This window comes from Gallus gallus, chromosome 35 (assembly GCF_016699485.2).
Source record: "Gallus gallus isolate bGalGal1 chromosome 35, bGalGal1.mat.broiler.GRCg7b, whole genome shotgun sequence".
NCBI classification, from domain to species: domain Eukaryota; kingdom Metazoa; phylum Chordata; class Aves; order Galliformes; family Phasianidae; genus Gallus; species Gallus gallus.
The window spans coordinates 70,870-82,396 of record NC_052566.1 but is presented as its reverse complement, the minus strand read 5'-3'; the positions used below and the strand labels follow the sequence as shown (position 1 = coordinate 82,396).

Genomic DNA, 11,527 nt, shown 5'->3' with positions numbered 1-11,527 from the left:
CTGACCCCCCCGGTGCAATGTGACCCCATCTCCTCTCATTGTAATACAACCAATAGAGCAGAGCTGACCCCCCCTCACCCCAACCTCCTCTCGGGGTCAGCGCTTCACCCCTGAGCTCAGCTCTGCAATGTGGGCCACAGCTCAGCACATTCTGGGATGGGTTCTGTCAGTGGTGGGCGAGGTGCGGCACATGTGGGGGTGGGTGGGAGCAGGAAAATGTGGGATGCTGTCGATCTCACCAGCATCAGGAGTACCAGCATCAGCATTTTTGGTGCAGTAGTAGATGGCGGTGTCCTCAGCCCTGAGGTTGTTCAGCTGCAGCCTCACTGTGCTCTGCCCGTCGTCCCTCGAGATGGTGGCACGGCCCTTCACCGCCGCCCCGTATTTTGGGGTACTACCATCAGGGCTAATAACTGTGACGTATTCCAGCCCCTTGCTGGGCGCCTGGCGCACCCAGAACATGAGGTAACCACTGAAGGTGAACCCGGAGGCCTTGCAGACGAGGCTGAGCCCTCCTCCGGGCTTCTGGAGGGATCTCAATGGATCAGAACGGCCCAGAAAGTTTCCACACCTGCATTCACTGCTATCAGCCCTCATGCCTTCATCCTACTCCTCCTGCCTGCCCCTCCAGGTGGGCCCCGGTCTCAGTTGTGTATCCGTGGGGCCTCCATGGTGTTTCTGGGGAACAGTGAGGTCTCTGGGGGACGTCTATGCGGTCACTACATAATCTTTATGGGGTTTCAATGAGGTCTCTATGTGTCTGTACGACATCCCAGGGGGGTCTCTATGGGATATCTATGGGGTCTCAGTGAGGCCCGGCTCCACGAGGCCGTGTGGCGGCGGCTCCGTCAGTGCTCTCTGTCCTTCCCCACAGGGCTGATGGCGGCCGTGACGTTGGACGAGTCCGGGGGCGGCCTCCAGACGCCCGGAGGAGGGCTCAGCCTCGTCTGCAAGGCCTCCGGGTTCACCTTCATCCATTTCTGGATGAACTGGGTGCGACAGGCGCCCGGCAAGGGGTTGGAATTCATCGCCAGTATTAGCAACACTGGTAGTTACACAGCATACGGGGCGGCGGTGAAGGGCCGTGCCACCATCTCGAGGGACGACGGGCAGAGCACAGTGAGGCTGCAGCTGAACAACCTCAGGGCTGAGGACACCGGCACCTATTACTGTGCCAGAGATTTTGGTTCTGGTGTTGGTGAGATCGACAGCATCGCACATTTTCCTGCTCCCACCCACCCCCACATGTCCCACACCTCGCCCACCACTGACAGAACCCATCCCAGAATGTGCTGAGCTGTGGCCCACATTGCAGAGCTGAGCTCTGGGGTGAAGCGCTGACCCCGAGAGGAGGTTGGGGTCTGGGGGGGTCAGCTCTGCTCCATGAACTGTGTTACAATGAGAGGAGATGGGGTCACATTGAACGTTGGGGGTCAGGTTGGATGTAGGGGAAAAGTCCTTTGTGCAGAGAGGGGTCGGGCAGCGGCACGGGGAGGTGGGGGTCAGTGAGCTGCTCTGCCCCACAGTCAGAGCTGGGTCCCCACACGTGACTGGGCCTGAGAGATGGAAAGGAGAAGTGGCGATGATCAAACCAGAGTGCTGACCACAACCACCTGCACAACTATAACCGTAAGTACAACTACCAGCAGCTTTGGCGCAGTAGTAGGTGCCGGTGTCCTCAGCCCTGAGGTTGTTCAGCTGCAGCCTCACTGTGCTCTGCCCGTTGTCCCTCGAGATGGTGGCACGGCCCTTCACCGCCGGCGCGTAGTATGTGCTACTACCAGTGCCGCTAATTTCAGCGACGTATTCCAGCCCCTTGCCGGGCGCCTGTCGCACCCAGAACATGTTGAAGCTGCTGAAGGTGAACCCGGAGGCCTTGCAGACGAGGCTGAGCGCTCCTCCGGGCGTCTGGAGGCCGCCCTCGGACTCGTCCAACGTCACGGCCGCCATCAGCCCTGTGGGGAAGGACAGAGAGCGCTGACGGAGCCGCCGCCACACGGCCTCGTGGAGCCGGGCCACACTCAGACTACAGAGAGTCCTCATAGAGACCTCATAGAGACTCCATAGAGATCCCATAGAGACTCCATAATCCCTCCATAGAGAGAACACTGAGGTCACATGGAGTCCCTACTCCGGTTTCGTAGAGACACTATAGAGACCCCATGGAGGCTCATTAATGATCCCATAGAGACCCATTGAGATCCCACTGGGGCTTCACTGAGATCTCAGAAGTGATGATGGTGAGAGATGGATCCAGTGATACAGATGGCCATGGTCATGAGTATGGGTATGGGTTTGGGTATGGATATGGATATGGATATGGGTATGGGTATGGGTATGGGGCTGGTAATAGGGATGGCAGTGGTGCTGATGACTCTGACAGAGCCCGTGTGTGGGCCTCGGCCTCAATAGGGCTGCAATGGGGTCTCTATGGGATATCTGAGAGGTCTTCAGAGGGTCTCTATGAGTCTGAAAATGTCTCCATGTGCTCTGTGGGGTTCTACGAATGGCCTATGAGGCCCGGCTCTGCGAGGCCGTGTGGCGGCGGCTCCGTCAGCGCTCTCTGTCCTTCCCCACAGGGCTGATGGCGGCCGTGACGTTGGACGAGTCCGGGGGCGGCCTCCAGATGCCCGGAGGAGGGCTCAGCCTCGTCTGCAAGGCCTCCGGGTTCTCCATCAGCAGTTACAGCATGCAGTGGGTGCGCCAGGCGCCCGGCAAGGGGCTCGAATGGGTCGCTGGTATTTACAGTGGTAGTAGCACAAGCTACGGGTCGGCGGTGAAGGGCCGTGCCACCATCTCGAGGGACGACGGGCAGAGCACAGTGAGGCTGCAGCTGAACAACCTCAGGGCTGAGGACACCGGCATCTACTTCTGCGCCAAAAGTGCTGCTGGTTATGGTTGTGCTTATGGTTGGTGTGCTGCTGCTCCTGGTTACATGGACAGCACAGGGACACGAGTTCATCTGCTTCAGGAAGGTTCCCCCTGGGATGCAGAGCTGTGTGCTGGGACAAAGAAGTGGAGTTCTGATCTGTCCATCTGGGCGTTGGAGGACATCACTCAATCCTGGAGCAGCGTCGATACCACCAGCTTCATAATCACAACCACTACTGTAAGCACATTTCGTGCAGTAGTAGGTGGCGGTGTCCTCAGCCCTGAGGTTGTTCAGCTGCAGCCTCACTGTGCTCTGCCCGTTGTCCCTCGAGATGGTGGCACGGCCCTTCACCGCCGCCCCGTATGTTGTGTCACTACCATCACTGCTAATACTTGCGACGTATTCCAGCCCTTTGCTGGTCTCCAGTCGCACCCAGGCCATGTGGAAACTGCTGAAGGTGAACCCGGAGGCCTTGCAGACGAGGCTGAGCGCTCCTCCGGGCGTCTGGAGGCCGCCCCCGGACTCGTCCAACGTCACGGCCGCCATCAGCCCTGTGGGGAAGGACAGAGAGCGCTGACGGAGCCGCCGCCACACGGCCTCGTGGAGCCGGGCCTCACTGAGACTGCATAGACATCCCATAAAGACCTCACAGAGACCCCATAGGTATCCCATAGTGACCCCTATAGATACCCCATACAGTTCCCAGAGATATCCCAAAGAGATCCCGTAGAGACCACATCTACACCCTTTACTTACATTGGTCAGATCTAATAAAGACCACATTCAGATCCCATGCAAAGCGCATTGAGACCCCTCAGAGACCCCACAGAGTCCCCTCAGAGACCCCATTGATGTCCCATTGATACCCCAGACGGACTCCACTGAAGCTCAAGCGAGGCCGGGGCGCCCCTGGAGGGGCAGCCAAGATCTCCTTCCATCCCGGCTTCTCCAACATCAGCCCTCGTGCCCCCTTCATCCTCCTCTGGGCCACCCCTTCCAGTGGGCCCCATCCCCAGAGAGGCCTCAATGGGATCTCTATGAGGTCTCTGTGAGACGCTGGTGGTGTTTGAATGGGATGTGGAGGGGATCTCTGTATGTTCTATCGGTTCTCAGTCACATCTCTATGAGATCTTAGTGAAATCTCTACAGAGTCCCTAAGGGGGGTCAATGGCATCTTTATGGGGTCTCTATGGGACCACTAATGGGTCTCCATGGGGTCTCAATAGCGTCTATAGGAAAACGGAGTGAGGACTCCATGAGATCTCAGTGTGCTCTCAATGGAGACATTATGGGGACTCGATGAGATGTCTATGGAGTCTTTATGAGGTCTCCATGGGGACTCTCTGTGGTCTGAGTGTGGCCCGGCTCTACGAGGCCGTGTGGCGGCGGCTCCGTCAGCGCTCTCTGTCCTTCCCCACAGGGCTGATGGCGGCCGTGAGATTGGACAAGTCCGGGGGCGGCCTCCAGACGCCCGGAGGAGGGCTCAGCCTCATCTGCAAGGCCTCCGGGTTCACCTTCAGCAGTTATTCCATGGAGTGGGTGCGCCAGGCGCCCGGCAAGGGGCTGGAGTGGGTCGCTGGTATTGAGAATGATGGTAGTACCACATTCTACGGGCCGGCGGTGGATGGCCGTGCCACCATCTCGAAGGACAACGGGCAGAGCACAGTGAGGCTGCTGCTGAACAACCTCAGGGCTGAGGACACCGCCACCTACTACTGCACCAGAGCTCCTTGTAGTGCTACTTGGCGTTGTGGCACTTGGAGTTATGCTTATTGTATTGATGTCGCTCCGGGATTGAGTGGTGTCACCTGCAGCCCAGAGGGAGAGATCAGAGCCCAAGTGATGTCGCCTGGGCTGGGATCTCTCAATCCTCCATTCACTCCTGGAGCGACGTCAATACCGTGAGCACCACCACAACCACCACAACTACTAGCACCTTTGGCGCAGTAGTAGGTGCCGGTGTCCTCTGCCCTGAGGTTGTTCAGCTGCAGCCTCACTGTGCTCTGCCCGTTGTCCCTCGAGATGGTGGCACGGCCCTTCACCGCCGCCCCATATGCTGTGCTACTACCACTGCCGCTAATAACACCGACCCACTCCAGCCCTTTGCCGGGCACCTGTCACATCCAACCTATGCTGTAACTGCTGATGGAGAACCCGGAGGCCTTGCAGACGAGGCTGAGCCCTCCTCCGGGCTTCTGGAGGGATCTCATAAGATCAGAACCGGCCCAGAAAGGCTCCACACCTGCATTCACTGCTATCAGCCCTCGTGCCTTCATCCTACTCCTCCTTCCTGCCCCTCCAGGTGGGCCCCGGTCTGTGTTCGTTATCCGTGGGGCCTCCGTGGTGTTTCTGGGCAACAGTGAGGTCTCTGGGGGATGTCTAAGCGGTCACTACATAATCTTTATGGGGTTTCAATGAGGTCTCTATGGGTCTGTACGACATCCCAGGGGGGTCTCTATGGGATATCTATGGGGTCTCAGTGAGGCCCGGCTCCACGAGGCCGTGTGGCGGCGGCTCCGTCAGTGCTCTCTGTCCTTCCCCACAGGGCTGATGGCGGCCGTGACGTTGGACGAGTCCGGGGGCGGCCTCCAGACGCCCGGAGGAGCGCTCAGCCTCGTCTGCAAGGCCTCCGGGTTCACCTTCATCCATTTCTGGATGAACTGGGTGCGACAGGCGCCCGGCAAGGGGTTGGAATTCGTCGCAAGTATTAGCAACACTGGTAGTTACACAGCATACGGGGCAGCGGTAAAGGGCCGTGCCACCATCTCGAGGGACGACGGGCAGAGCACAGTGAGGCTGCAGCTGAACAACCTCAGGGCTGAGGACACTGGCACCTACTACTGTGCCAGAGATTTTGGTTCTGGTGTTGGTGAGATCGACAGCATCCCACATTTTCCTGCTCCCACCCACCCCACATGTCCCACACCTCGCCCACCACTGACAGAACCCATCCTGGAATGTGCTGAGCTGTGGCCCACATTGCAGAGCTGAGCTCAGGGGTGAAGCGCTGACCCCGAGAGGAGGTTGGGGTCAGGGGGGGTCAGCTCTGCTCCATGAACTGTGTTACAATGAGAGGAGATGGGGTCACATTGCACGTTGGGGGTCAGGTTGGATGTAGGGGAAAAGTCCTTCGTGCAGAGAGGGGTCGGGCAGCGGCACGGGGAGATGGGGGTCAGTGAGCTGCTCTGCCCCACACTCAGAGCTGGGTCCCCACACGTGGCTGGGCCTGAGAGATGGAAAGAGAAGTGGCGACGATCCAACCAGAATGCTGACCAACACCACCAGCAGCAGTAACACCATAACTATCACTGGAACCACGTTTGGCGCAGTAGTAGGTGGCGGTGTCCTCAGCCCTGAGGTTGTTCAGCTGCAGCCTCACTATGCTCTGCCCGTTGTCCCTCGAGATGGTGGCACGGCCCTTCACCGCCGCCCCGTAGTTTGGGTTACTACCATCACTTCTAATACCCGCGACATACTCCAGCCCCTTGCCGGGTGCCTGGCGCATCCAACCCATGGCATAACTGCTGAAGGTGAACCCGGAGCCCTTGCAGACGAGGCTGAGCACTCCTCCGGGCGTCTGGAGGCCGCCCCCGGACTCGTCCAACGTCACGGCCGCCATCAGCCCTGTGGGGAAGGACAGAGAGCACTGATGGAGCCACCGCCACACGGCCTCGTGGAGCCGGGCCTCACTGAGACCGCAGTGAGACCCCCCTGAGATGTCTTACAGACCCGTAGAGAGGCCACTGAAACCCCATAGATACTCTGTAGAGACCCCATAGAGATCCCACAGAGACGTCATTGAGACTGCACGGAGAATTCATAGAGATTGTATGGAGTTCCCTAAGAGCCACCTTCTACTGAGCCAGAGCTTATGGCAGTGGTTGTGCTGGTGGTAATGATGCGTATGGTATCGATGTCACTCATGGACTGAGTGGAGTCCAAAGTTCAGATTGGGAGATCAGAGCCCAAAGGATGGAGCGGAGCCCAGAATGTACAGAACTCAGCCCAAATGCACAGCAGTGAGCACACGGTGATGGAAGTGATCACGGGAATGTCAGAAAAGATTGAGGTGGATATGGGTATGGATATGGATATGGTGATGCAGATGGTCATGGTCATGGTTATGGTCATGGTTATGGGTATGGATATGGACATGTGTATGGAAACAATGACCGTGATGGTAATGGAATCAGCCTCGTTAGGGACAAAACTTAATTGCCTTCATCACAGAGCTCTGCATCCTGGGGGGTACCTTCCCAGATGCAGATGAATTCGTGTCCCCGTGCCGTCCGTGTGACCAGGACCAGCAGCACACCAACTACCACTACCACAATAACCGTAAGCACCCTTGGTGCAGTAGTAGGTGCCGGTGTCCTCAGCCCTGAGGTTGCTCAGCTGCAGCCTCACTGTGCTCTGTCCATCGTCCCTCGAGATGGTGACACGGCCCTTCACTGCCGCCCCATGACCCGTGCTATTCCCAAATCTGTTAATAGCAGCGACGAACTCCAGCCCTTTGCCGGGCGCCTGTCGGATCCAGTTCATCTGATAGCTGCTGAAGGTGAACCCGGAGGCCTTGCAGACGAGGCTGAGCGTTCCTCCGGGCGTCTGGAGGCCGCCCCCGGACTCGTCCAACGTCACGGCCGCCATCAGCCCTGTGGGGAAGGACAGAGAGCGCTGACGGAGCCACCGCCACACGGCCTCGTGGAGCCAGGCCTCACTGAGACCCCATAGATATCCCATAGAGACCCCTCTGCAATGGCATAGACAGCCATAGATATACCTCTGAAACCCCATAAAGACCCTGTAGGGACCCCATAGAGATCCCATAGATATCTCATTAAACAGCACAGAGATCTCACAGAGGTTGCACTGCGTAACCTTACAGACATCAATGAGATCCTTCGGGACCCTATGGGATGTGATAGAATCCTCACTGAGACCCCACTGAGAAGGCACTGAAACCACGGAGAGGGACGGAGCTGAGCCCGAAATGTCCAGAACTCAGTGCAAATCTCAGTGAAATTTCTATGAGTTCTCTTGGAGGTCTCCATGAAACCTCAGTGAAATCTCTACAGTGCCCCTGTGGGGTTTCTGTGGCATCTCTATGGGTCTCGATGACATCTCGGTGGGAATTGTATGGGGACTGAGTGTGGCCTGACTCCACGAGGCCGTGTGGCGGCGGCTCCGTCAGCGCTCTCTGTCCTTCCCCACAGGGCTGATGGCGGCCGTGACGTTGGACGAGTCCGGGGGCGGCCTCCAGACGCCCGGAGGAGGGCTCAGCCTCGTCTGCAAGGCCTCCGGGTTCACCTTCAGCAGTTACGGCATGAACTGGGTGCGACAGGCGCCCGGCAAGGGGCTGGAGTGGGTCGCTGGTATTAATGCTGCTGGTAGTAGCACAAACTACGGGGCGGCGGTGAAGGGCCGTGCCACCATCTCAAGGGACAACGGGCAGAGCACAGTGAGGCTGCAGCTGAACAACCTCAGGGCTGAGGACACCGGCACCTACTTCTGCGCCAAAAGTGCTTATACTGGTCGTGGTTGTTGTGATGCTTACAGTATCGATGTCGCTCCAGGACAGAATGGAGGATTGAGAGATCCCATCCCAGGTGACATCACTTGGGCTCTGATCTCTCTCTCTGGGCTGTGGGTGACACCACTCAGTCCAGGAGCGACGTTGATACGATAAGCATAACTCCAAGTACCACAACTCCAAGTAGCACTACAAGGAGCTCTGGTGCAGTAGTAGGTGCCGGTGTCCTCAGCCCTGAGGTTGTTCAGCTGCAGCCTCACTGTGCTCTGCCCGTTGTCCCTCGAGATGGTGGCACGGCCATCCACCGCCGGCCCGTATGTTGTGTCACTACCATCACTCTGAATACCTGCGACGAACTCCAGCCCCTTGCCGGGCGCCTGGCGCGGCCAGTTCATCCGGAAATGGATGAAAGTGAAGCCGGAGGCCTTGCAGACGAGGCTGAGCCCTCCTCCGGGCGTCTGGAGGCCGCCCCCGGACTCGTCCAACGTCACGGCCGCCATCAGCCCTGTGGGGAAGGACAGAGAGCGCTGACGGAGCCGCCGCCACACGGCCTCGTGGAGCCGGGCCTCACTCAGACCCCATTTAGACCCAATAGAGACCTCATAGAGGCCTCATAGAGACTCCATAGAGATCCCATCCAGTCCCCATAATGTCTCCATTGAGAGCACACTGAGATCTCATGGAGTCCTCACTCCGTTTTCCTATAGACGCTATTGAGACCCCATGGAGACCCATTAGTGGTCCCATAGAGACCCCATAAAGATGCCATTGACCCCCCTTAGGGACTCTGTAGAGATCTCACTGAGATCTCATAGAGACGTGATTGAGAACCTATAGAAATTACGGAGATCCCCTCCACATCCCATTCAAACACCACCAGCATCTCACAGAGACCTCATAGAGATCCCATTGAGGCCTCTCTGGGGATGGGGCCGACTGGAAGGGGTGGCCCAGAGGAGGACGAAGGGGGCACGAGGGCTGATGTTGGAGAAGCCGGGACGGAAGGAGATCTTGGCTGCCCCTCCAGGGGGGGCCCGGCCTCGCTTGAGCTTCAGTGGAGTCCCTCTGGGGTATCAAAAGGACATCAATGGGGTCTCTGAGGGGACTCTGTGGGGTCTCTGAGGGGCACCAATGCGCTTTGCATGGGATCTGAATGTGGTCTTTATTAGATGTGACCGATGTAACTAAAGGGTGACGATGTGGTCTCGACGGGATCTCTTTGGGATATCTCTGGGAACCGTATGGGGCATCTATGGGGTCACTATGGGATATCTCTGGAGTCTCTGTGAGGTCTTTATGGGATGTCTATGCAGACTCAGTGAGGCCCGGCTCCACGAGGCCGTGTGGCGGCGGCTCCGTCAGCGCTCTCTGTCCTTCCCCACAGGGCTGATGGCGGCCGTGACGTTGGACGAGTCCGGGGGTGGCCTCCAGACGCCCGGAGGAGGGCTCAGCCTCGTCTGCAAGGCCTCCGGGTTCGACTTCAGCAGTTATGAGATGCAGTGGGTGCGACAGGCGCCCGGAAAGGGGCTGGAGTGGGTCGGTGTTATTAGCAGCAGTGGTAGTAGCACAGCATATGGGGCGGCGGTGAAGGGCCGTGCCACCATCTCGAGGGACAACGGGCAGAGCACAGTGAGGCTGCAGCTGAACAACCTCAGGGCTGAGGACACCGCCACCTACTACTGCGCCAAAACTACTTGTACTGGTTGTTGTGATGCTTATCATGGTTACATGGACGGCACGGGGACACGTGGCCATCTCCCTTTGGGAAGGTCTCCCCTGGGATGCCGAGCTGTGTGCTGGGACAAAGAAGTGGAGCTGTGCGTGGAAGCCCAGAACGGCTGAGTTCTGAAGAGACCCTCCGTCCTCTCGTCCCCCCGCTGTGCTGAGAGAGGGGATGGGCTCCGTGCCCACATTGGGGCTCAGCTCCACACTGCTGCTGTATGGAGCCGTGCGATGTGGGGCTGTGCTGGGCACGGACACGGCTCTGGCACTGTCAGCACAGCCATCACCATGTCCATAACCATACCCATATCCACACCCACATCGGTATTCATGTCCATATCCACGTGCATGATCATACCCATGACCATAACCATGGCGATAACCATGACCATGACCGTCTGCATCACCGTATCCACATCTGTATCCATCACCACCCCATTTCCTGACATTCCTGTGATCAGTTCCACCACACTGTGCTCAGTGCTGCGGATTTGGGCTGAGTTCTGTGCATTCTGGTCTCATCTCCAACCCTCGGGCTCTGATCTGCCCATCTGGGCGTTGGAGGACATCACTCAGTCATGGAGCAACGCCGATACAACCAGCTTCATAATCACCACCACAAGAAGATCGGGTGCAGTAGTAGGTGGCGGTGTCCTCAGCCCTGAGGTTGTTCAGCTGCAGCCTCACTGTGCTCTGCCCGTTGTCCCTCGAGATGGTGGCACGGCCCTTCACCGCCGCCCCATAGTGTGTGAAACTACCATCATCATCAATACCAGCGACCCATTCCAGCCCTTTGCCGGGCGCCTGTCGCACCCAACCCATGCTGTAACTGCTGAAGGTGAACCTGGAGGCCTTGCAGACGAGGCTGAGCCCTCCTCCGGGCGTCTGGAGGCCGCCCCCGGACTCGTCCAACGTCACGGCCGCCATCAGCCCTGTGGGGAAGGACAGAGAGCGCTGACGGAGCCGCCGCCACACGGCCTCGTGGAGCCGGGCCTCATAAACCCCCCATAGACCTCCAGAGAGCCCATAGAGACCTTTTCAGACTCATAGAGACCCTCTGAAGACCTCCCAGATATCCCATTGAGACCCCATTGTAGCTGTACTGAGGCCGAGGCCCACACACGGGCTCTGTCACAGTCAGCAGCACCACTGCCATCCCTATTACCAGCCCCATACCCGTACACACACCCATACCCATACCCATACCCATACCCATATCCATATCCATACCCATACCCATATCCATATCCATATCCATACCCATACCCATACCCATACCCATACCCATATTCATGACCATGACCATCTGCATCACTGGATCCATCTCTCACCACCATCACTTCTGAGATCTCAGTGAAGCCCCAATGGGATCTCAATGGGTCTCTATGGGATCTCTACTGAGT

The 11,527-nt window shown here is 58.1% G+C and overlaps 9 gene segments (V, D, J or C); 3 read left to right on the top strand and 6 right to left on the bottom strand.

Moving 5' to 3' along the window:
* Positions 1-141: 141 nt before the first annotated feature.
* On the bottom strand, positions 142-597 carry LOC121108137. The segment is given in 1 exon segment: positions 142-597. A coding segment is annotated over 1 exon segment (456 nt).
* Positions 598-877: 280 nt separating this feature from the next.
* On the top strand, positions 878-1,311 carry LOC112531088. The segment is given in 1 exon segment: positions 878-1,311. A coding segment is annotated over 1 exon segment (417 nt).
* Positions 1,312-1,341: 30 nt separating this feature from the next.
* On the bottom strand, positions 1,342-1,958 carry LOC121108136 (the record flags this gene model as incomplete). The annotated part of the segment is given in 2 exon segments: positions 1,342-1,613; positions 1,644-1,958. Coding segments are annotated over 2 exon segments (579 nt in total), but the record flags the coding sequence as incomplete, so codon positions are not given.
* A 624-nt stretch (positions 1,959-2,582) lies between these two features.
* LOC112529933 lies at positions 2,583-2,941 on the top strand (the record flags this gene model as incomplete). The annotated part of the segment is given in 1 exon segment: positions 2,583-2,941. A coding segment is annotated over 1 exon segment (357 nt), but the record flags the coding sequence as incomplete, so codon positions are not given.
* A 26-nt stretch (positions 2,942-2,967) lies between these two features.
* LOC121108135 lies at positions 2,968-3,544 on the bottom strand. The segment is given in 2 exon segments: positions 2,968-3,002; positions 3,058-3,544. Coding segments are annotated over 2 exon segments (522 nt in total).
* A 2,509-nt stretch (positions 3,545-6,053) lies between these two features.
* LOC107049423 lies at positions 6,054-6,514 on the bottom strand. The segment is given in 1 exon segment: positions 6,054-6,514. A coding segment is annotated over 1 exon segment (423 nt).
* A 582-nt stretch (positions 6,515-7,096) lies between these two features.
* Positions 7,097-7,519, bottom strand: LOC124417476. The segment is given in 1 exon segment: positions 7,097-7,519. A coding segment is annotated over 1 exon segment (423 nt).
* Positions 7,520-8,084: 565 nt separating this feature from the next.
* On the top strand, positions 8,085-8,463 carry LOC121112461. The segment is given in 1 exon segment: positions 8,085-8,463. A coding segment is annotated over 1 exon segment (373 nt).
* Positions 8,464-8,484: 21 nt separating this feature from the next.
* LOC124417475 lies at positions 8,485-11,057 on the bottom strand. The segment is given in 3 exon segments: positions 8,485-8,508; positions 8,546-8,748; positions 10,898-11,057. Coding segments are annotated over 3 exon segments (381 nt in total).
* Positions 11,058-11,527: the final 470 nt, after the last annotated feature.